Source organism: Meles meles, chromosome 3 (genome assembly GCF_922984935.1).
Source record: "Meles meles chromosome 3, mMelMel3.1 paternal haplotype, whole genome shotgun sequence".
NCBI classification, from domain to species: domain Eukaryota; kingdom Metazoa; phylum Chordata; class Mammalia; order Carnivora; family Mustelidae; genus Meles; species Meles meles.
The window spans coordinates 103,149,187-103,175,183 of NC_060068.1; the positions used below are offsets into that span (position 1 = coordinate 103,149,187).

The 25,997-nt window shown below is 39.1% G+C and overlaps 1 protein-coding gene across 5 annotated transcripts in view; it reads right to left on the reverse strand.

The window, feature by feature from the left end:
• The window catches only part of ARHGAP26 (Rho GTPase activating protein 26), a 444,108-nt gene that overhangs the window by 166,981 nt on the left and 251,130 nt on the right, over positions 1 to 25,997 (reverse strand). For all 5 annotated transcript variants that reach the window (XM_045998912.1, XM_045998911.1, XM_045998908.1 and 2 more), the window contains exons 14-15: positions 21,603 to 21,677; positions 1,360 to 1,447 (exon numbers count right to left, since the gene is read on the reverse strand). In XM_045998912.1, the coding sequence (XP_045854868.1) occupies positions 1,360 to 1,447; positions 21,603 to 21,677 (163 nt within the window). The remainder of the gene's footprint in view (positions 1 to 1,359; positions 1,448 to 21,602; positions 21,678 to 25,997) is intronic.

Genomic DNA, 25,997 nt, shown 5'->3' on the forward strand with positions numbered 1-25,997 from the left:
CCCATTGACAAGAGCATTTTAAGATGTGTCTGAGAACAAGGAAACTAACTAAACATTGGTAATTACCTGTGCTTAAACTCTTGTCTTCCCAACAACTTCTAATTAAAATCAGTTCATCTGGAAACACTATGAGAGACTTCTGTGATTTTGTGGCAAATTCACTACCGAGGGTTGCTCCAGAATTCCAAAAGGGCTAGCACCCCTAACATTAAGCACGACATAATCAAATTTTACATAGTTTTTAAAAAGTATGTTTTATGCTTAATGTTTGTTAGCTAATCATTAGATCAACATGCACAAATTAAATGCTAAATACAAACCTCTGTGATTTGGCTTTGTGTAAACTCAGTGATAGTATATGTGGCATGAATGTTTAATCAATATGTTTAATGAATGTGTTTAACTGTAAACTTCAGCTTTTTTCTGACAGTCCAAATAACAACCTTCTCAACAGACTATAAATTATTCTTGGCTCAGGTTCTATTTTATTCTCATCAGAACCCCCAATTTAACTCCTGATCATCACTTGCATTACATCTTACTCTTGACTTCAAAATCCTTCTATCAATTCCCCAATAGCCAATAAAACCTGCATCACCATTTCTTTTCTGGGGCTTTTTCCTCCTTTGTTTTTGAGCCAAGTGAATCTTCACAAAACCTGAACAAATGCTTATGCAGTTCACCGGTCTCCTCTTAGTTGAGACTGGACCCTCACCTACCCTTCAAGTTCAGGGTAAGTTTCAGTCACTTCATAAAACTGATATGGGGGCAGCTAGAATCACCCATTCCCTTAATAACCAAGGGAGGGGCAGAAAATAGGAGTCATACCATGCACAGTGTTACGAGATAAAGAGTCTCTTCTCCAATAAAATAACATTTTCCTATATAAGCATTAGGAGTCAAAAAGGACTTCCACTAATAAGGACAGTCTATCAAGGAGTCTGTCTATCTGTAGATAGATTGTATTGCAATGCACAAAACCATCAAAACACATAGGATATGTATGTAATTATGCATTTTCAACAGACTGATATGGGGTTCCTTGTTTTCTGATTAGAGTATTTGGGGATTTCAGGAAATACCATATTTTAAGTTCTGTTAAAGGCTAATCATCATAGTAACTTCTCATAAAGAGCAAAGCTTCTTGAATCACTCATGGTATCCCTGCAAATGGCAACCCATCAAGGATGGGTGGCTTACAATTGGTTTGACCAGCTGAGCTAATTGCACCTACACATAAGCTGTTTCTATAGCCAAACACCCACTCAACAGCTTTCTGGAGGCTGGAAATAAAACTGCTTTCTTCCTGATTGCATGATAGCAAGCTGGCACCCTGCCCTGCAAATGGAAAGTCCCTACCTCAGGTAGGTCTTCAAAGCACTAGTGATTGTCTTTATCTCCCATTCAGCACAGATATCGGTCTCTGTTTCAGAAGCTGTTTTGGGGTCTAAAAAGAAGAAAAGGCAATGTGTAAACAGGAGCAGAAAATACAGCTAAAAAACAAGCATGGTATATAAAACCATTCAGCCTCCCTATTAACCAAAGAAATCCAAATTAAAACAAAACAACACCTATTTTCCTTGCTGGTTCAGTTAAGAATATGGTTAAAAATCCAAGTATCTATTGCTGGCAAAAATGTAGTGAAATGGATCCTCTCAGAAACTGCTGGAGGCAGAAGAGATAAAATGCAACAGTTATGAAAAGCAATTTGGCAATATGTATCAAGAGACATAAAACTGTTTATACCCTTTGAAGCAGTAATCCCATTTCTCACAATCTAGCCTCAGAAAATAAGATAAAGCAAGACCAAAGTAACATACCCCAGGAACATTCAATACATGCTAATTCTCTGTAACAGCAGAAAAAATTCTAAAAGGAAATAACTTAAATGTCCAATGATGGACGAATTATTATTTTGACATGGCTCCCTGATGGAAAACTATACTGCATTTACATGAAAATGCTGACTATGCAACAGTAGGGGAAATGCCTGGATTATCATGCAATGTCAAGCAAAAACACCCAAACAAACCAAGATTTGAACGTTTATGAAAAAATGGAATGAACAAAGGTTGAAAGGAAGTACTCTAAAATTAATATAGTGGTTGTGTTAGAGGGGGAGAACTGTTGTTTTTATATTTTCTAAACTATGACTCGATTCCATTACTTTTATATGTCTTTTTTTTAAATTGCCTTAAGCCAAGAAGTGCAATGGGGACCGCCATAATTACACTGGCTCCTTATCACTTTTTCTTTAGTCTCCTCTTGTGTGGACTGGTCAACAAATGTGTGTATTTAAAATGCACATGTATTATAAAGGAAGAAACCACTCTTAGAGCTAGTCTTCCTGGGTAGCACACAGCCCCATCTCATCACTGACATGGTGGTTGGAAGTGAAGGCTTTCAGTACGGTGAAGATAGAATCCACCTTCTCACACACAAGACTAGTGATTTGCATGCCTACTGCACATGCTTGTGGGAAGGCTCCAGGCTTCCAGGGGTGGGAAATGAGAGTCAGACAGACCAATCAAAGCACAGCATCTCTTTGGTCCCATGGCTGGTTCAGGGAGAACCCAAGACCTAAGCCAGTGGAATGTCAGGACCTTTCTAGGAGACAGGGGAGAGACTCTCTGCTATTTCCTTTTGGGTTTGTACCTGGAATGTTCTCCGAACTGCTCTAGATGCCACCATCTAGAGCCCATGAGTGAAGTCTGACAGACAAAGCCAGAAATGAGAGAAGCAGAGAGAGTGGTCTTGATGACATGTGTTGAGCCCTCATATCTCGCCATTCCTTTTTTATCATATGAGCCTATAAATTCCCTTTTTCCTTAAGGTAAGGTCAGGTTTTCTGTTTTTTTCTTTCTTTTTTTTACAATCAGAAGAGAACTAACTAATAGAGCAGTTAAACAGAAACAGCCACTGGACTCTCTCTCAATAGTCTCAAAGAAAAAAGAGGTTCTTCCTGCAGAGACACAGCTTTTCAGCTGGAAGGGGAGAATGAGTCACAAGTGGGCACAATATATTTTCTACTTATTAGGAAAGAACCCACTTTCATTCTAGTAGGAAGAGTCCAAATAATCATGAGTGGATTAAGGAGTTAGGCTCTAATCCCCAGGTAAGGGCACAAATCCAGCTGATACCCACTGCTCTCAGTATGTTCCCTGACACATTTAATTTTTTTAAAAAAGATTTTATTCACTTATTTGACAGACAGAGATCACAAGTAGGTGGGGGGGGTGGTTTGCGGGAACCAGGCTCCCTGCTGAGCAGAGAGCCCAATGCGGGGCTCAATCCCAGAACCCCGGGATCATGACCTGAGCTGAAGACAGAGGCTTCTAACCCATGGAGCCACCCAGGGCCCCACATTTAATTTTTTTAAAAGATTTATTTATTTATTTTATGGGGGGGCAGAAGGAGAAAGAAACTTAAGTAGACTCAGCCCTGGGCATAAAGTCCACGAGGGGCTTGATCAGGTTGTGAGATCACAAACTGAGCTAAAACCAAGAGTCAGATGCTTAACTAACTGTGCCACCCAGGTGCCCACCCCCCATATGTATTAGGTGAAATAGAAAAGGCCCCAGCTCCCAATACATTTAGTTCCTAAAGACAGCACATCCATGTGTTCACAGGTGACCCTAGCACTATGAAATCTGTCTTATCACATGAAACAAACAATAAACAACATAAAGAGTGTTATTTTATTTCTAGGATCACAGAATAGCAAACTCCATAAAGCTCTATCACAGCAAATTTCTGAAAAGCCAACCCAAGGGTGAGTCTCCAAATGACCAAAACCTCTGCCGCTTTAATTCTCTTCTTGCTTTGTCATCTTTCACTCCCTTAATGGTTTCTTCCTGCGGAAGAGCATGTACCAAAAAACTTTGCTTAGCATGACCTTTTCCCTTCCCCAACCCGAGACACATGGAGAGCTGCCATAGTGCATGGTTCCTGGATGCAAGACAACTGTTACTGTACATTTTTCTGAGGAACACACCAACTTCCACCCAAGAAGAGTGAGCACAACACTAAACAAGCAGCAGTTGGCAGGTCTAGGAGTTGTGAACTGTTCCACGGACCACATTTAGCAAACTAATGATTAGCATCCATTTATTCGGGCTCTGTAACCATAGGAATATTGTGTAACATTACAGAGAGGAGAGTCAGATTACAGCCCGGCTAAAGGGCTTTTTATAGCACCAACGAGGCAAGGTTTAGAACTTGAGCACGTCCATTTTAATTCATTTAATATCCAAACTAAATTGAATACAGCCTCCCAAACCACCTCATTTTCAGAAAGTGCTGCCAATTTCCACACCTCCCTTACCAATGCTCCCTCTCACTCAAAGAAGCTTCCTGGTGGCATCCAAACATGACGCAAAGGCATAATTACAAGAATGCTCTGAACTCAGTACATTTCTCCCACCAAGTCACTTGACCATTGCATTACACTGTGAAACGGACCTAAGCCAGAGGATCAGGCCAACATACAGAAAAGCAGCCTGTGGGTAAACTAAAATGAATGTATTTCTTCATGAATCTGCTCCCACAGGAGACAGACTGGAAGCAGCGGTTACAAGGGGAATAGTCTCAGAAACATCTCAACAATTAGATGGACTAGAAAGATCCATCTAGTCCAGTACTATGTTGCTGATGAAAACACGAGAGACATTCTGGAGGAAATGATCAGGACCAGACATCTATATACTCCTAAATTTCCTAAGAATTCATTATAATTGTATGTAAATTAATTTTTTTCTCTTTAACTGAGAAAATAACATGTGCACCTGGCAAAAAAATATTCAAGCAAAACAAGTAGATAAACATTAAAAGGTAAAACCTTTCCTGTGCTAGAGGCAACTATAAATAACAGTTCTGTGTGTGTGTATGCTATCTCTAATAGCACATGTAAATACAAGCACATAAAAGCATATAAATACATACCACTTTTTAAAAACATAAACACATGTACACTATACATGTCATTTTGTGCACTGTTATTTTCACTTGACAGTACCTTGATAAAGTGCTCCACATTGGCACACAAATTTATCTACCTCACAGAAGTACTTCACTGTATCATAATGTTCCTGTTAATGGAAATTAGATTATTCCCCGAGTTTTGTTATCATAAACAATGATATAAACTACTGTTTCAATGTACATGCCTTACCTATAGAAAAAAAAAATCTCTCAAAGTAAAATTGAAATCAAAAAGTACATGCATTTTTTTTAAAAGATTTTATTTATTTACTTGACAAAGATCACAAGTAGGCAGACAGGCAGGCAGAGAGAGAGAGAGGCTGAGCAGAGAGCCTGATGTGAGGCTCGATCCCAGGACCCTGAGATCATGACCTGAGCCGAAGGCAGAGGCTCAACCCACTGAGCCACCCAGGCGCCCCAAGTACATGCATTTTTAATTTTGAAAGCTATTCCTCAACTACCCCTCAGAGGCTGTACCACTGACTGTTTCCCCAGATCCTAGAACAATATGCAGAACTTTGATCTTGGCCAGTCTGAGAGGTGAAAAAAGTCCCATTTTTAATTTGCTTGTTTGAAAAAAAAAAAGGAGGAGGAAGGCTGAGAATCCTTTCCTATGTGTCAAGGTTATGGAGTATACTCACCCTTTTTAAGCACACGATTGCATGATTTTGGACAAATGTATACAGTCAAGTAATACCCACAACCGGAATAAAGGTAATTTTCCATCACCATGAAAATCCCCCTGTGCCCCTGTAATCAATCCTCTCCTTCCACCTCCAGCCTCTGGCAACCACTGGCACAAAGCATAATACTTTTGAAATCCACCCGTGTTGTTGCATGTACCAGTAGCTTGATCTTTTTATTACTGGGTAGTAAACAATTTTATGGATATCCCACAATCTGTCCATCTATTCATCAGGTGACAGACATTTGTTTTTTTTCTAGTCTTTTACCATTACGAAGAAAGCTGGTATAAATATTTACATACAGGTTTTTATGTGGACTAAAGTTTCACATCTTGGGTCACTACATAGGAGTGGAACTGGGTAAAAATAGGTAGGAGGGGTCACATAGTAATATGTTTAACTTTATCAGAAATTGCTAAACTGTTTTCCAAAACAGTTGGGTTATTTGGCTTTCCCACAGCAACCTGAGAGCTCTAGGTGCTTCACCTCTTCATCAACACATGATATGGTCAGGCATCTAATTTTGAAATTTTAGCTGTTCCAGTAGACATGAAGGAATAACTGTTTTTTAAATTTCCTTTTCTAATGACTAGAGACATTGTTTATCTTTTCATGTACTTTTTGTCCATCTGTGTATCTTCCCTGGTAAACTATTCAAATCTTTTACCCATTTTAAAAACTGAATTGGTTGTGTTCTTATTACTGAATTCTTATTACTGAATTACTTGAGTTATTTTTAATAAATTCTGGATACAATTCATTTGCCAGATACATATCTTCAAAAGGTTTCTCATCTGTAGCTCTCAATTTCTTTTTCTTAGTAACTTTTAAAAAGCAGAAATTTTTTATTTGGATAAAGTTTTTTTTAATCAGATTTTTCTTTTCTTTTTCCTACTTTTTGTTTTTTATTTAAGAAATCTTTTCTAAACAAAGGTGACCACAATTCTCTAAATTTTCTCCTACAAGTTTTATAGTTTTAGCTCATAGGTTTAGGAATATGATTCATTTTGAGATTATTTTTATTTTTTTATCTTTTAAAAGATTTTATTTATTTGGCAGAGAGCGAGAGATCACAAGTAGGCAGAGAGTCAGGCAGAGAGAGAGGGGGAAGCAAGCTCCCCGCTGAATAGAGAGCCTGATGCGGGGCTCAATCCCAGGACCATGAGATCATGACTTGAGCTGAAGGCAGTGGCTTAATCCACTGAGCCACTCAGGCGCCTGAGATATTTTTTACATATAGTTTAAGATGGAATTTTCCCCATATGGAAGTCCAATTGTACATTCATTAAAATCACTGTCTCTCCCTCACTGAACTACTCTGACAGCTTTATCAAAGATCAACTAATCAGATTCTGAACACCTATAAACTCAACAGGAGATTGAAGAGAAGAAGAGCAGCAATTCTAGGAACAGAAAATCAACCACTTTCAGGAAGGTAGAACGTGTGGAGAAGCCAATCCAAAGTGACAGGAAGATAGACCACAGGGGAAGGCTGGCTCCCAGAAAGCGGCAGAGCAGTGGAGCACAAAATTGGAACTTTTAGAAGTCTGTTCCACTGAGGGATGCCGTACCAGAGGCTAAGTGGGGGTGGAGCCCTTGTGGGGACAATGTGGTCTCAGAACCCTCAGGGTCACTGAAAGACCGGGGGTGCCTGAGTGTGGCAGAGCTCCCAGGTATCGAAGCAGGGAAGCCAGCTATAGAAATGGACCAAGGTGAGGCTCTCAGATCAGGGTTACTTAAACTGTGATGCAAGGCACAGTCACACCACTGCTCTTTGAACAGGGACCCCACAAGTGGCAGATCCGGAGAGACCCCCTCCTTCCTCCTCTGGAAGGAGCGGGGTCTGCACCGCAGTAATCTGCTGGGTTTGGAGACTCCAAGCAGGGCCTCGCACCAGAGATAGAAACATTCGGTCACAGGCCTGGTGACCCAGAGTGCGGCTGGAGATCAGGGAGATGGGAGGGACTGACTTTTTCTCTGAGGGCACACTGAGGAATGGGGCCCCAAGCTCTTAGATCCTGCGGCACCAGAGATTGGGAGGCTGCCATTTCCATTCCTGTCCTCCAGAGCTCTATAGAAAGCACTCAAGGAACAAAAGCTTACTAGAGAGAACATGAGCAGATTACTTAGCCTGGCCCTTGGCAAGGGCAGTGCAGTTCTGCCTCGGACAAAGACATTTGAGAATCACTGCAACAGGTCCCTCCTCTAGAAATCAGAAAGAACACTAAGCCAAGACCAAGATCACCAATCAAGGAGAACTAGAGAACTCCAGAGCAAGGAAAAAGCAACACATAGAATTCATGGCTTTTTTCCCATGATCCTTTAGTCTTATAGAGTTAAATTTTTTTAATTTTATTTTTTTCTTATTCTTTTTTTTAACTTTCCTATTTCCTATCTTATCAATACCTTTTTCTAAAAAAAATCTTTTAAATTTTTCATTGTTATAGTCATATTTTATCATTTCATTGTATTTAACCTTATTTTTTGTATATATAGTTTTTTTTCCTTTAAAATTTTGGGATATAATTTCTTCTAATAGAGCAAAATATACCATAAATCTAGCTCCAGACTGATACCATTCTCTCCTCCTTTTTTTTCTTTTTCCAATCAACTTATCAATTCCTATTTTAGAATCTTTTTGAATTTTCATCTTTACAGTCATATTCCATCCCTTCATCATGTTTACCCTTATTTTTGCATATATATAAGTTTTTCTTCCTATAAAATTTTGGGACATAGTTTCTTCTATGAGACCAGAATACACCCAAAATCAAGTGGGTGGCTCTGTTCTACTCACCAGTCTAATATATATATACATATATATATATTTTTTCCCCCCTCTTTCCTCTCCCCCCAGTTTTGGGTCTTTTATTTTGGTTAGCATATATTTTTCTGGGGTCTTTGCCACCCTTTCAGTATTTTACTCTCTCATTCATATATTTTTATCTGGATAAAACGACAGGGCGGAAAAACCACAAAAAAAAGAACAAGAGGCAATACCAATGGCTAGGGACCTAATCAATATGGACATTGGTAATGTGTCAGAACTAGAGTTTAGAATGATGATTATCAAGCTGCTAGCTGGACTTGAAAAAGGCATGGAAGTTATTCTCCTGTCTGGAGAAATAAATATCCCTTTCTGGAGAAATAAAAGAACTAAAAAAGAACTAAAATCTAATCACGTTGAAATTAAAAAAGGCACTAATGAGGTACAATAAAAAAATGGAGATTCTTCCTGCGAGGGTAAATGAGATATGAGAGAATTAGTGATTTAGAAGACCAAATGATGGAGAATAAAGGAACCAAGCAAAAGAGAGACAAACAACTACTGGAGCACAAGGGGAGAATTTGAGAGATAAATGATAACATAAGACAAAACAATATTAGAATAATTAGAAGAAGAAGAAAGAGAGAGAGAGGGGCAGAAGGTATATTGGAGCAAATTATAATAGAAAATTTCCCTAATATGGCAAAGGGAACAAGCATCAAAAACCAGGAGGCACAGAGAATGCCCCACAAAATCAGTAAAAATAGATACACACCCTGTCATCTAATAGTAAAACTTGCAAGTCTTAGTGACAAAGAGAAAATCTTGAAAGCAGCTCGAGACAAGAAGTCTGTAACATACAATGGTCGAAATATTAGATTGACAACAGACTTATTCAGAGAGACCTGGCAGGCCAGAAAGGACTGGCACGATATATTCAGAGCACTAAACGAGAAAAATATGCAGCCAAGAATAGTATATCCAACTAAGCTGGAAATAGTAGGAGAGATAAAATAGAAAGGAGAGATAAAAAGCTTCCAGGACAAACAAAATTAAAAGAATTTGCAAACATCAAACCAGCCCTACAGGAAATATTGAAAGGGGTCCTCTAAGCAAAGAGAGAGCCTAAAAGTAACATAGAGCAGAAAGGAACAAAGACAATATACAGTAACGATCAGCTTACAGGCAATACAATGGATAAAATTCATATCGTTCAATAGTTACCATGAATGTAAATGGGCTAAATGCCCCTATCACAAGACATAGGGTATCAGAATGGATAAAAAACCAAGATCCATTGATATGCTGTCTATAAGAAACTCATTATAGACCCAAAGACACCTCCAAATTTAAAGTGAGTGGGTGGAAAAAAATTTACCATGCTAATGGACATCAAAAGAAAGCTGGGGTGGCAATCCTTACGCAGATATATTAGATTTTAAGCCAAAGACTATAATACGAGGTGAAGAAGGACACTATTTCATACTTAAAAGGTCTGTCCAAAAGAAGATCTATTAATTTTAAAGATCTATGCCCCTAACATGGGAGCAGGAAATTATATAAACCAATTCATCAATTGGTCAAATCAAAGAAATACATTGACAATAATACAATAATAGTAGCTGACTTTAACAACCCGCTCAATGAAATGAATATCTAAACAAAAGATCAACAAGGAAATAAACGCTTTAAATGACACAGTGAACCACATGGACCTCACAGATTTATTTATTTATTTATTTATTTATTTTTAGTATTTTATTTATTTGACAGAGAGAAATCACAACTAGGCAGAGAGGCAGGCAGAGAGAGAGGAGGAAGCAGGCTCCCTGCAGAGCAGAATGCCCAATGTGGGGCTCGATCCCAGGACCCTGGGATCATGACCTGACCCGAAGGCAGAGGCTTTAACCCACTGAGCCACCCAGGCGCCCCTCACAGATATATTTAAAACATACCACCCCAAAGCAACAGAATATACATTCTTCTCTAGTGCACATGGAACATTGTCCAGAATGGATCACATTCTGGGTCACAAGCCAGATCTCAACAGGTACCAAAACACTGGGATTATTCCCTGCATATTTTCAGGCCACAATGCTTTGAAACTGCAACTTAACCACAAGAGAAAAAGTTGGAAAGGACTCAAATACATGGAGGCTAAAGAGCAACCTACTAAAGAAAGAATGGGTCAACCAGAAAATTAAAGAAGACCTGAAAAATTACATAGAAACAAATGAAAATGAAAACACAGCTATTCAAAATCTGTAGGACACAGCAAAGGTGACTGGAGATGAAAATATATAGCGATACAAGCCTTTCTCGAGCAACAAGAAAGGTCTCAAGTGCAAAACCTAACCCTACACCTAAAGGAGCTGGAGAAAGAACAGCAAAGAAAATCTAAACCCAGCAGGAGAAGAGAAATAATAAAGATCAGAGCAGAAATCAATGAAACAGAAACCAAAAAACAGTAGAACAAATGAAGAAAATTAGGAGGTGGTTCTTTGAAAGAATTAATAAAATTGATAAACCCCTGGCCAGACTCATCAAAAAGAATAGAGAAAGGACCCAAATTAATAAAATCATGAATGAAAGAGGAGAGATCACAACCAACACTGAAAAAATACAAACAACTTAACATATGACAAGCAACTAGACACCACCAAATTTGACAATCTAGTAGAAATGGATGCCTCCCCAGAAACATATAAACTACCAAAAATGAACCAGGAAGACAGAGAAAACCTGAACAGACCCATAACCAGTAAGGAGATTGAAGCACTCATCCAAAATCTCCCAACAAACACAAGCCCCTGGGCCAGGTGGCTTCCCAGGGGAATTTTAACAAACATTGAAAGAAGAATTAATACCTATCCTCCTGAAATGGTTCCATAAAATAAAAATGGAAGGAAAAACGTCCAGTATTACCTTGATTCCCAAACCAAAGAAAGACCCTAGCAAAAAGGAGAATTACAGGCCAATATCCTTGATGAACACAGATGCAAAAATTCTCACAAAATACTAGCTGATAGGATCCAACAATACATTAAAAGGATTCTTCTCCATGACCAAGTGGGATCTATTCCTGGGCTGCAAGGTTGGTTCAACATCTGCAAATCAATCAATCAAGGTGATACAATACGTTAATACATGAAGAACAAGAACCATATGACACCTTCAATAGATGCTGAAAAAGCATTTGACAAAGTACAGCAGCCTTTCTTGATCAAAACTCTTCAAAGTGTAGGGATAGAGGGTACATACCTCAATATCATCAAAGTCATCAATGAAAACCCACAGTGAATATCATTCTCAATGGGGAAAAACTGAGAGCTTTGCCCCTAAGGTCAGGAACATGGCAGGGATGTCCACTGTCACCACTGCTATTCAACATAGTACTACAAGTCCTAGCCTCAGCAATCAGACAACAAAAAGAAATTAAAGGCGTCCAAATCAGCAAAGAAGAATCAAACTCTCACTCTTTGCGGATGATAGGATACTTTATGTGGAGAACCCAAAAGACTCCACTCCAAAACTGCCAGACCTCATACAGGAACTCAGTAAAGTGTCAGGATATAAAATCAATGCACAGAAATCAGCTGCATTTCTATACACCAACAGCAAGACAGAAGAAAGAAATTAAGGAGTCGATCCCATTTATAATTGCACCCAAAACCGTAAGATACCTAGGAATAAACCTACCCAAAGCGGCAAAGAATCTGTACGCAGAAAACTATAAAGTACTCATGAAAGAAATTAAGGAAGACACAAAGAAATGGAAAAATGTTCCATGCTCATGGATTAGAATTATAAATATTGTGAAAATGTCTATGCTACCTAAAGGAATCTACACATGTAACTCAATCCCTAGCAAAATCCCATCAATTTTTCTCAAAGAAATGGAACAAATTATCCTAAAATTTATATGGAACCAGAAAAGACCCCGAATAGCCAGAGGAATGTTGAAAAAAGAAAACCAAAGTTGACGGCATCACAATTCCAGACTTTAAGCTATACTACAAAGCTATAATCATCAAGACAGTATAGTACTGGCACAAAAACAGACACATAGATCAATGGAACAGAATAGAGAGCCCGGAAATAGACCTTAAACTCTATGGTCAACTAATCTTCCACAAATCAGGAAAGAATGTCCAATGGAAAAAAGACAGTCTCCTCAACAAATGGTGTTGGGAAAATTGGACAGCCACATGCACAAAAATGAAACTGGACCACTTCCTTATACCACAAACAAAACTAGACTCAAAATGGATGAAGGACCTTAATGTGAGACGGGAATCCACCAAAAACTTTGAGAGGGACATAGGCAGCAAACTTTTTGACCTCAGCCACAGCAACTTCTTCCTAGAAACATCGCCAAAGGCAAGGGAAACAAGGGCAAAAATGAACTATTGGGACTTCATCAAGATCAAAAGATTTTGCACAGCAAAGGAAACAGCCGACAAAACCAAAAGACAACTGACAGAATGGGAGAAGATATTCACAAATGACATATCAGATAAAGGGCTAGTATCCAAAATCTATAAAGCACTTATCAAACACAACACCCAAAGAACAAATAATCCAATCAAGAAATGGGCAGAGGACATGAACAGACATTTCTGCAAAGAAGATATCCAGATGGCCAACGGACACATGAAAAAGTGCTCCACATCTCTCGGCATCAGGGAAATACAAATCAAAACCACAAAGATACAACCTTACACCGGTCAGAACGGCTAAAATTAACAAGTCAGGAAACGACAGATGTTGGCAAGGATGCAGAGAAAGGTCAACCCTCCTACACTGTTGGTGAGAATGCAAGCTGGTGCGACCACTCTGGAAAACATCATGGAGGTTCCTCAAAAGTTGAAAATAGAATTACCGTACGACCCAGCAATTGCACTACTGGATATTTACCCTAAAGTTACAAATGTAGTGATGTGATGGGGCACATACACCCGAATGTTTATAGCAGCAATGTCCACAACAGCAAAACTATGGAAAGAGCCTGGATGTCCATCAACAGATGAATGGATAAAGTAGATATGGTATATGTATATACAATGGCATACTATGCAGCCATCAAGAGAAATGAAATCTTGCCATTTGCAATGACATGGATAGAACTAGAGAGTATTATAATGCTTTGCAAAATAAGTCAATCAGAGAAAGACAATTATCATACGATCTCTCTGATATGAGGAATTTGAGAGGCAGGGCTGGGGACTTTTGGGGGGCAGGGAAGGTAAAAATGAAAAAGATGGGACTGGGAGGGAGACAAACCATAATAGACTCTTAATCTCACAAAACACACTGAGGGTTGCTGGGGGGCAGGAGGGTAGGTATAGGGTGATTGGGTTAGGGACATTGGGGAAGGTATGTGCTATGGTGAGTGCTGTGAAATGTGTAAGCCTGATGATTCACATACCTGTACCCCCAGGGCAAACAATACATTATATATTAATAAAATAAATAAATTATATGTTACTAAATAATTAAATAAATTCTATGTTAATAAAAATAATTTTTAAAAGTTACAACCTAATAAATCTAAACTCCACTTCTTCCAGAACCATGACCAAGTAGCAGAATCAGGATAAATCTATTTAGGCTTACAGGCCCATACTGAAAGATTTAAAAATACCATAAAGTTGGATGGAGTCAAATATACTAGCCCTCCAATTCATGTGACAGCATGATTCTAACAGCTTCCAGGAAAATAGTAGTAGAATAAGGAGAACCTATCTTCAGTGATTAATGGCAAAGATTAATAAATGTTTCTGTGTTCAAGGTTTGATTAAAAAGCTGATGTAACACTTGGCATAAAATATGAAGACCAAAGCACTCTAATAAAATTTCAGAAAGCTCCTATTCTATACTATAAATGAAATTCAGAAAACTAATGGACACTGCGAAATAAGGCGTCAGAGTAAAAAGACACAGACTGAGATATAATAAGCATGACAGAGGTATAAATGAAAAGAGCTAAATAAGGAATGTTAGCAAAGACACAGAAAACCCAATTACAAAGTTAAAAGTTGCATTATAAACAGCAAGAAAAAAATATCAAGACCAAAAGAAATTTAAATAAATGACATGGATGGGGGTACAAATTTGAGAATTTTTGCTAACATGCAAAGGATTAGCAGAAAAACTTTAGAAAGGCAAAAAATGAAGAAAAAATTTTTTTTCAAAGATCAAGAGTTGCAGAATAACAAACAAAAAGAAATTTTATTTTCCTTTGGAAAAATATGTGTAAGAAGTCCATCATGAGATCCCAAAATGTATAAAAGAATGACTATATAGTAATATTAAAAAGTAATAGAGGGGAGAAATTTTCTTATTATATGATTATTCGTCCATCAGATAAGTATTTAAGGAAAAGAGTTAGTTTCCATTTCACACAAATATATTCTTAATGAGATATAAAGAAAAGAAAAAGGTTTTGTAATCCTAGATGGAAAAGGTCTTTTAAAGCATAATTCATCTAGGAAAGGGACTGATTTCATAAAAGACTGGACATTATAAAAATTTAAAATATTCATAAAACAAAGCAAAAGTACCACAAATAAACTTCAAGATAAATGGCAAAATGCAAAAAAATACTGGTGATATAGTCTCCATATCTAAAAGATTATTACCATCAGAAGATGAATGTAGCAATAGAAAAATAGGCTAAGAACACCAAATCAGGCAATTCAGGAGAGAAGAAATATAAATCAGTAAGAAACATAGGGAGAATGTACAACTTCACCCAGAACTACAGAAATGCAAAGTTAAATAAAAAAGAGATACACTGAAAATACACTTGTAATTTATATGCAAAAAAAAAAAAAAAAGTAAGAAAGTGTATGGCAAGGCTGTGAGGTACAGGGCACTCTACAAACCGCTGACAGCAAATTTGTGCGATCAGTTAAGGGCCTTGAAAACATGTACATACCTTGGGCCAGCAATTCAACATCTTAAAACATACCCTAGGGAAATCATTCAATATGAATATATAACTTAAAAATAACAAGAGCCAACATTTATTTCCTAACATGTAGAGGCTTTTGGACTCAGCAACCTACATGCATCTTTCACTTAATTCTCACATTATTACAGAAGTAGGAGTTATTATTATAGATGATGAGACAGAAGACTAGACAGGTTTAAATAATTTGTGTAAAGTCAAATGGATAAGCAGTGGAAATGCAACTTGTCTATCTCCAAAAGGCATGCCTTTAAGCTCTGCATCCCCTATGGGGGCGTTTGCCTGAGTGCCTTCTAGAATGATGAGAAATTGCAATCAGTTTATGTAACCAAGAATAAGGGATTAATTAAAAAGTTGTATCTACACAATACATGGCAAAAAAAAAAAATCACACTCTAGAAGAACTTGAATGAAATCAGAAAATAGACTGTCATGTTACATGAAAAAAATAACCTATTAATAAGCAATATATATGCACGGTGTGATTCCACCTTTATAAACATTTTATATTACAGAATATATTTTAATGGTATGATAAAATGGTCAATAAAGAATAAAGGTTATCAATGGTCTGCAAGACTTTCATTTTCTTCTTTCTACCTTCTTTCTCCAAACTTGCTATAATCACCACTTAACAACCTTTTTTTTTTTTTTAAAGATTTTATTTATTTATTTGACAGAGAGAGATCACAAGTAGACAGAGAGGCAGGCAGAGAGAGAGAGGGAAGCAGGCTCCCCGCCAAGCGGAGAGCCCGATGCGGGACTCGATCCCAGGACCCTGGGATCATGACTTGAGCCGAAGGCAGCGGCTTAACCCACTGAGCCACCCAGGCGCCCCACTCAACAACCTTTGATCAGAAAAAAGGTTATCTAAAAACAAATACAGAGATGTACAGGGAAACAGACATACTGAACAAATCAGCATATAGATGATTTGTATTAAAAAATGTTGAGTTAAATTTGGAAAAATTTATCTTAACATTCAGGGGACAGGAAAAACAATAATACACACACGGAAGAGACTATTTCCTGGAATCTGCAAGTGTTCCGGAGAACTTTTCACTCTTCACAGATTAAGAACCCCCACTCTTAGGAGGAAGGGGATTTAGAGTAGCTCTTGGTAGGACACTAGCACCAGACTACACTGCATGTACTAAAACATATTCTAGCATGGTTTCTTAAGAAATTCTAATCAATAGAAGGAAAAAGTTCTCAAAGCACCGGCTTTTTTTTTAAAGATTTTTTTTCTTTTCTTCCTTTCTTCCTTCCTTCTTTCCTCCCAAAGAAAGAAAGAAAGAGAGTGCATGTACACTCAAGCAAGCAGAGGGGCAGTCAGAAGGAGAGAGAGAAGCAGGCTCCCGGCTGAGTAGGGAGACCAACTGGCCTCGGGACTTGATCCCAGGACCCTGGGATCATGACCTGAGTCAAAGGCAGACACTTAACCAAATAAGCCACCCAGGCACCCCTCAAAGCACTGGCTCTTAAGATTCCTCTTCCAACCTCAAGTCCTCTAATGTACTAAGATCATACAAAGAAAACTCAAAGTGATGAAAGGAAGTCTCTGGTTTTACTTAATTCTAATCCATATTTTCAATAATAAAAACGCACACTTTTACTTGTGAGAGGCTCTGAAAAATAGTTCATATCCTACACATTGCCTAGAACCTGAAAGGGCATCCAATCAATACAGAATAAAGAAATGGTGAAAGAATGGTTCACCTGCAGCCCAGCCACCTCAGCGAGAGGTTTTGCAGTGTAGGAGCCGTATTTGTTTTACACTCTAGGCTAACGCAGCCTAGTACCAATACCAGGAATTGAAGAAGAGGGCAGCATGTTCACACAAGGGAAGAGAGACAGGGCTCTGCCTTCAGGTCTGAGTCTTCTTGGTCTAAGAGGTGATTCCTCACTTCCAAGATCCAAACAGGTTATCTTAACTAGTCATGAGAATCACGATACCATTCTCCACTTTTGATGAGATCTTGCACTGTGGCCATCTTTCAGCTCTGGTTGAGCCTCAGTTTGGATGCTAGTCTATCTGTAATGTTCTCCTGGCAAAAGCAGCTGGCCTTGTGACTTTCAGCTGCTGGCTATTAGTTTTTCATGACATTTCGCAGATATTCATGATTATTTTGTCTGTCCCCAGGAAAAGTGAGGAAGAGAACAGGACAAATATTTTGTTTGAGAGCCACTAAGAGAAGTGATTAAAACAAGATCCTTTGACACCACACTTTGCTTAGCATAAACTGGTTCTTTTTTCTAGTAAACCCATCCAAAATGTCATATTTCTTTTCACTAGTATCACCTTACATAATAATCTGTCATCTTCAAAATCTCTCTACCCAATATCCAGTTGGTTACAAAGTCCTGTTGATTCTCTCCAATCATTTTGAGCCTTTTTCCCTAACCTCAGAGCATCTACTTGGTCCAGCCCTGGTTAGCTATGCACTATATAATTATTGCAACTGTCTTCCTCCTCCATGTATATCCACATCAAATACATGTTCCCCATTGCTGCCAGTGCTACCCTTCTAAGACTAGTCTGATCTTGTTAAACCTGTGTTGGACATACTTTTTTTTTTTTCGCTTTTAATCTCCCAGCAGCCATTATTTCGGGATAGCTCTCCTCCAACAATCTTTTACTAATTCTGCTCAGTCCACAAGCTTCTATGGACTAACCCCCTCCCTATTCCACTTGCTACACTTCACCAACATCATCGGAGATAGGTCCAGAATCCAGGCCATCCAGATCCACCTGCTGTAGGTCATGTGGCTGCCCTGAGATTTAGATATGAATCATGTGAACGGCCCCATGCTGACCAAAGTCCTCCATGAACTGTCAAGAAAGATACTCTCTACTGAGTGACGTAAGATTCACAAACTGTTGAGGCTGAACAATGTGGGACAGTCCCACAAAGGAAACAGCTGATATCAAGACAAGCAGAGATCACAGATAATGAGAAGCCAGAAGAAAGGAGCAGGAAAGGCTCCAACAAAGGTTCCTCTGTCATCGGAGCCACCACATCCTGCTATGCTTCTGCCATCTTGGACGGAGCAGTTGTGTGAGGAAATGAATGCCTTTTATTTTTCCTTTAAATTGTTTTGAATTGTCTTCTTGACACTGTGTGTGCAAAAGAGCCCTCACACATATAGCATCACTACTTAGAAACTTTGGGGGAGGTAGGGATGGGCAGAGGGAGAGGGACAGGGAGAATCTTAAGTAGGTTCCACGCTGGGCATGACAGGGTTCAGTCTCACATCCCTGAGATCACGGTCTGAGGTGAAATCAAGAGTCAGAAGCTTAACCAAGGGGCGCCTGGGTGGCTCAGTGGGTTAAAGCCTCTGCCTTCGGCTCAGGTCATGATCTCAGGGTCCTGGGATCGAGCCCCACATCGTGCTCTCTGCTCAGCAGGGAGCCTGCCCCCCCCCCACGCCTGCCTCTCTGCCTACTTGTGATTTCTCTCTGTCAAACAAATAAATAAAATCTTTAAAAAAAAAAAGAAGAAGAAGAAGCTTAACCAACTGAGCCCACTCAGGTGCCCCACTACAAATCTTTAATAGTGTCTTTTTCTTTTTTGTAGGAAGTAAAACTCTCACAAACCTCTTAGCACAATATTCAAGTTCTTTGACAAAAGAGACCATCTTACCATTTCAGTGTTAACTCTCCTGATCCAGCCTCAAGCACTTTCAAATATTAAAATAATTAATACTAAATTAGTACCTTCCACTATAGCCACCACTGACGCTGCCTTCTGCCCCTCATGCTATTGCTCATTTCGTGAATCTGAATTATACTCCTATTCTCTCCTTCACTACTCAGTCTTCCAGATACAGCTTGTACTAGATGCCAGCGTCTTATTTTACATCACGATTCTCATGCATACGTATCTCTCCCTACCAGACTCTTTGCACACAAGGACTGAATCTTTTTAAAGTTTCTACTCTAGCACCTGATAGTCTGCTATGGCAAGGACATACTCCAAACACTTGCAACTCTGATCAGAAATGAAAGACTGAGGGGCACCTGGATGGCTCAGTTAGTTGAGTGGCTGCCTTCAGCTCAGGTCATGATTCTGGGGTCCTGGGATCGAGCCTCGCCTTGGGCTCCCTGCTCAGCTGAGAGCCTGCTCCTCTCTCTCCCTCTGCCTGCCACTCTGCTTACTTGTGCTCTGTATTTCTCTGTCAAATAAATAAATAAAATCTTGAAAAAAAAAAATGAAATGAAAGACTTAGGGTTGATACCTGTTAAAATCTTAATTCTTCTATACATTACAATTTCTTAAAAATTCACTATGTCAGGGGCACCTGGGTGGCTCAGTGGGTTAAGCCGCTGCCTTCAGCTCAGGTCATGATCTCAGGGTCCTGGGATCAAGTCCCGCATCGGGCTCTCTGCTCAGCAGGGAGCCTGCTTCCCTCTCTCTCTCTCTCTGCCTGCCTCTCTGCCTACTTGTGGTCTCTCTCTGTCAAATAAATAAATAAAATCTTTAAAAAAAAGAAAAAAAATCACTATGTCACTGTACAACCCAGCAATCGAACTTCTGGGCAGTTTATCCTGGAAAAACGAATTTATGTTCACATTTAAAGCCTGTACAGAATGAATTATAGCAGCTTTATTCCTAATTTACCCACATTGGAAACAACCCAGATGTCCCTCAACAGATGAATGGTTAAACTATGTAATACTACTCAGCAGTAAAAAAAGAACAAAGTATTGATACAACAACTTGAAAATATCTCAAGGGAATTATACTGAATGAAAAAAAAAAACCAATCCAAAAAAGATTACATATGATATGATTCCAATGAGATAATCTTGAAGTGACAAAATTAGAGAAATACACAAGAGATGAGGAGTCAGCAGGGGCACGGAAGGAGGTGAGAGGCTAAGCAAATGGGCCCTCTTGGTGATGACACTGTCCTGAATCTTGACTGTATTCATATCCTGGCTATGACCTCTTACTACAGTGTAGCAAGATGTTACTACTGGAGGACAGTGGGTAAAGGCATATATACTAACCTTATGTTTTATTTCTTACAACTGCATACAGACATAAAATTATCTCAAAATTAAAAGTTTAATTTATTAAGAATCTAACCACACTGCAAATATGAACCATGAAGCAGATTCTCAGTGCAAGAGTACCTCACAAATAATCATACTTTCAAACAAAATATGTCACTGTGACTAGCAATAGAAAAGGGTTTGCAAACAAGAAGTAAGGAGCTCTCTAGAAAAAGAGACAGAGAAGAGTCATACTGGACAATACGAGAGAGGAGATTTCTTTACCTATGAAAACTATTTTTGGAAACTGGATGGCAAAACAAACAACAACAACAATAAAAAACACCCCGACAAATATAACAAAAGAAGTATCCCTGCCCAGACAATGAGCAAGGACCCTAAGTGATTGTCTCTACAAGTGCACGGCTGGGCTTCCATGGGGATGAGTAACAGCCACTGATACGTGAAATCTGATCTGTTTGCCATATAAATCCATGTGACTCACTGAAGCTGGCTGCATTCTCATCTAAAAATATAGGAAATCTGCAGCCTAAGCAAATTGGCTCATTGACTCACAGGGTTTTGATTCAAACACTACACATGTGGAGATAGTGCTTTTATATTTATGTCAGCTAGCTGTAGGGGAGGTTCTGTTCCTCAAACAACAGTGTCTAGGTAGAAATCTAGATGAAAAGAGGATCACAAGAATTATCTGCTTATATACCTGTAATCAGGTAGTACAGTCACCTGTACACTTTTTGGTAACAGGGAACATGGCACCTGAAGTGCTCTGCAAGCTATAAGGATGCACTTCCTTGGGCATCGGGTGCCCCCACCAAATGCCTGTCTCCAAAGAGGGCCATGGAGTCATAAGCTATTAACGACAGAGTAGGGTGTGGTGGTCACATGAGTGACCAGCGCCACTTGGGCTGGCAGCCGCTAAGTCTATAAACAGAGGGTGTGGTGCCTTGGCCCTGCCTTTTTTTTGTTTTGTTTTGTCCAGTCCCACTAAGTATCTCTTCCAGTAATGCCTACAGCCATAAAAACTGGTGAGTGGGGCAGCTGATTTCTGGGCGTTCCCTCTTGGACACCCAATTCCTTCCAAAGAGGCTGCTCATACTCACAGAACTAGTGACTTTTCAGAGCGACCCCCTCGACCCCATCGGGACCTGCTGGCACAGTCACTGCAGCACTCACCCATCAGGACACTGAGTAGCTTCTGCACTCTGGAATTGACCCCCACAATTCGGTAGAGCCCTTGCTCATTGATCCCTGAGAAGAGAAACAGTGATGATTTAATTAGAGGCATGTCAGAACACAAGTCAAGCCAACCCAGCCAGATGCACTTTTTTCATTTTCTCCGTCCTTCTAAAACCCACTCTAATTAAAGTCCCCTGTCACTCAGCTCTGCTCTTAGCAAAGGAGTGGGATTTGGTGCAGCTGTCTAGGATTTCACGGGTGTGCTGCACACTTCAGTCCTTGTGTTAGTTCAGTTCAGTCAACAGAGAGGAAAGAAACCTTCCTCTTCTCTTGCCAAATGCAGCATCTGAAGAGTTTTAAAAGATGCCAAACGTACACGTTTAAATAAGTTACATTAGACCAATTTTTTAATTTAAAAAGCCAAAACTGACATGATATAAATTTCATACTATAGGAAAGAATAAATGCTTTACCATCTATTTTCAAATACAGAATAAAAATATAGAGGTGTGAGAGGATTTTTAATTTTGGACAATATTCACCAAGACTTAGAAATGAGGAAATCCATTTGTTTGTCATGTAAACATTCTTTATGAAGAAAAATGAAAATTACCTTCATTCAACCTAACTAAATATACAGCTGAACTAGAAGAGAATTACCTCCAAACACCCCCCCCCAAAAAAAAAACCACAAAAACTAAGCCACCTCAGTGGTTTTTTTCATTTAAGTTAAGCAAGGATTGCTTAATCCTTAAGCAAGGATTAGATCACCACTATACCATTTACAAAAAGGGAACTTTTAGACCAAGTGATTGGAAATGATTTTTCTGTTTAGCACTAGGCCCACCAAACCTGATAGCTCTCAACTAAGTGGTCTCCTGCTTCCCATCTTACTACCCTGATGTCCATTTTCCAACCAGCAACCAAAATGAACTTCTTTAAATATGTATCGGCTCAAATCCTCTCTTTACTCAAAACCTTCCAAAGGCTTCCCATTGCATTTAGACCACAATCAAAATTTACTGTGGCGCACAAGGCCCTGAAGGATTAAGCATTGGCCCACGTCTGCATCATCAACCACTTTCACTCTGCTCCAGCTACACTGGTCTTCCTATTTCTCCAACACACCAAGCTTGTGCGCCCAAATCACAGCCTCTGCACAGCTGTTTCCTTCCCCTGGAACATGCTTCTCCCAGATCTTTTTATCATTCAGGTCTCAACTGAAATGCAACCTCTTCAACCTAGGGCATCCCAGGACCAACCCTACTGGTGGGTCCCCTACCCTCTTTTCTTTGTAGTGAGTAACAATATGTGAAATTCTCCTTCTTTTTTAGTTTCTTCTTTGTTGTTCTCCCTACAACTATGGTATAACCTCTGTTATATATATAACCAATATATATTGGATATATATATATATAACCAAGACAGTAATTCTGTCTTCTTCACCATTATAGCTCTCATACCTAGATCAGCACACAATAATGACATAATGCATAATGACATAATGCATAAAACACTGAGTTATACTCCAGGGCCACTACTTTGGGACCAAAACAAAATTTCCTGGAAGAAATTTGGGAAAAGGCTGATTCTTACAATGTCTCCAACCAGGCCTATGTAGAATTAAGGAATAAAAAGAAGTGGTCTAGAATGATGGGATTTTATAGCTAAAAGGGATCTGTAAAAGCAAGTGCATCAGCCTGCATGGCTTGTGGACTAGGACACTGTGGTCTAAAACGAAGGGATGGGCCCCAAACTATTCAATAGCAGAACCATTATTCAGTAATGTTGTGGCTTAAAGGGCTTGTCCTTTCTTTCTTTTTTTTTTTTAAGATTTTATTTATTTATTTGACAGAGAGAGATTGCAAGTAGGCAGAGAGAGAGAGAGGGAGGAGGAAGCAGGCTCCCCGCCGAGCAGAGAGCCCGATGCGGGGCTCGATCCCAGGACCCTGGGATCATGACCTGAGCCGAAGGCAGAGGCCCTAACCCACTGAGCCACCCAGGCGCCCCAAGGGCTTGTCCTTTCTGAAGTGTCTCTACTTCTTCTTCTTTGACCTTTCTTAGAATTGGATACAATCCTGTCTCCTGCTTGCTGATGATTAACAAATCCTAGAAAATATGGGAGGTCTGTTCACCTCTGGTCACCACAAATAATGGATATGCATACATGCATTCCAGTAGGAAAATAACCACTTCCTTCAAGTATTTATGCTAAAATGGCATTTAACTCACATTGCCCTCTTTTCCTTTTTGTGTCAAATGAAAACTTTCCCCCAAGTTAAAACGTATCATTTTCATCCTCCTTTTAGGCAGAGGCTAGGACACCCAACCGCTGGTGACCTTGTTCTTCCTCTACTACTTACTATGTATATTTTCTGGCTTTATATCATAAAAAGCTGTTCTCCTGAGCCACTGGTCTGCATTTATCACAGATTCTGTGAAGGGTTTTAAATAATTACATTTCCCTACTGGTTTGGCCCTGAGAACAGAGACAAACAGGTGGCCCACCTCAGGCAAGTGGATGAATTTCACAATGGAGAGGAGGAGATTTTTGTTTCGAACTTACGTTTGGCTGCATTTTTAGTATGCCTCTACTTTTGTTGACCCTGTACCTCTTATTCCTCATTCTTTCCTCTTAGAATGAACAGAAAATTTAAAAACCTGTTGAAAAGCTGTCTTAGTAACAGACAGCTTAAAAATTCAGAAACTGCAGTTAAGGCAGGTAGATAAATCAAAGGAAGACAGAAAGAAAAGCTGAGAGCCCCGCTGACAACACGAGGATACCTGTCCATATGCGGATCTCCCAGAAAGGGCTCATACTGTGCAGGCTGTTTTATAACTTTCATTTTTCACTTAATATGTAATAATGAAAACTCTGCATATCAATAAACGTATTTTCCTACAGTTTTTGTGACTCACAGCTTTTTACTACATGGATGTACCACTGGTGATTCAACCAATTTTTAAAACATTTGACCAGTTTCTACTTTTTCACTTTAACACCATTGTGTAAACAGCTTTGTGGCTCAACCTGCCTGTGTCCTTATTTCCTCCAGATCAATTCCCAGAAATCTCATCTATTCCTACTTTATATTCTCTGGCTGTTACTTCTCTTTGAAAGCTGCCTTAACTCTTTATTTAAGGAAGGTATAACAGAAATAAGCAAACATTTAAAAAATCTTAGCACACATTAAAATAACTACTTTGGAAAGAACACTTTCTGACTGGCTTATACAGTTAAGATTTTTTTCCTCCCTCTCTATTCAATGCTCTATAGGCCTTATAAAGATATTTATGTTTCTTAACTAATAGAGTTATGGATCTTGCTTTAAAAGATAAAACTTCTTTCAATCAAGTGAAAAAGACTAGCGGGTTGAGAAGCTGTGGAATACTAAGACTCACACCTTTAACAATGGTTCAAACTAAGTCCACAGCAAAGAGAGTTAACAGCTTTTCTCAGGGGTCCCGAAGACCAAAGCACTCAAAGCTCCCAACTGCTGTAACTGAGAAATCTCCTTTGGGGCAACATCTGAGGAGGGAATGGAGACCACTGGGATGAATCAGCTTCCTTGGTTCTCAAAGTCCTGCTTCTTCAGACCCAGGCACAACAGGCAGGGCCTGGCTACAGCATGGCTACAGAAAACCAGGGCCCTGACACCTCCTACCCACCTGGATAGTAACCAGGGACTGGCTTTTCAAAGCGTGGTTCTTACCCTGCCATCCACAGATCCCAGGAGTCCACTAGAGAATTCAGAGTGTCAATGAACTTAGGCAGGCAAACAATTACACCTTTGCTTTTATGACCTTGTCACTGAAATTAAACATTTCCTTCCATTATGATATAAGGTATAAGTCACAGTGTTATCAATACCTGTGGACTTGTTCAGAAATCAGTTGTTTTCATAACACATTGTGACTTTTATAGACATCTTGAAATATCATAACAGTTAACCCTTGATCAACACAGATTTGAAATACACAGGTCTACTTACACAAGGATTTTTTTCAATAAGCACAGTACAGTACTATAAATGTGCTTTACGATCTTTTACCATTTTCTTTCTCTAGCTTACTTTATTGTAGTATTATAGTATATAATACATGTAACATACAAAAACATGTATTAATTGATTGTTTATGTTATTTGTCAGGCTTCTGGTCAATAGAAAGCTGTTAGTAGTTGTTTGCAGGGGAGTCAAAAAATTATATGCAGATTTTCAACTGAACAGGAGGATAGGGGGTCAGGATCCCAAACTCCCATATTATTCAAGGGTCAACTGCATTTCCAATTATGCTAGTTATCAGGCCCATGTCCATTTCTTATTATTTAAAGTGGGAATAAAGAAATACATGTACTATTATATCACAACTGAATTCCAGTAATTAGACTCC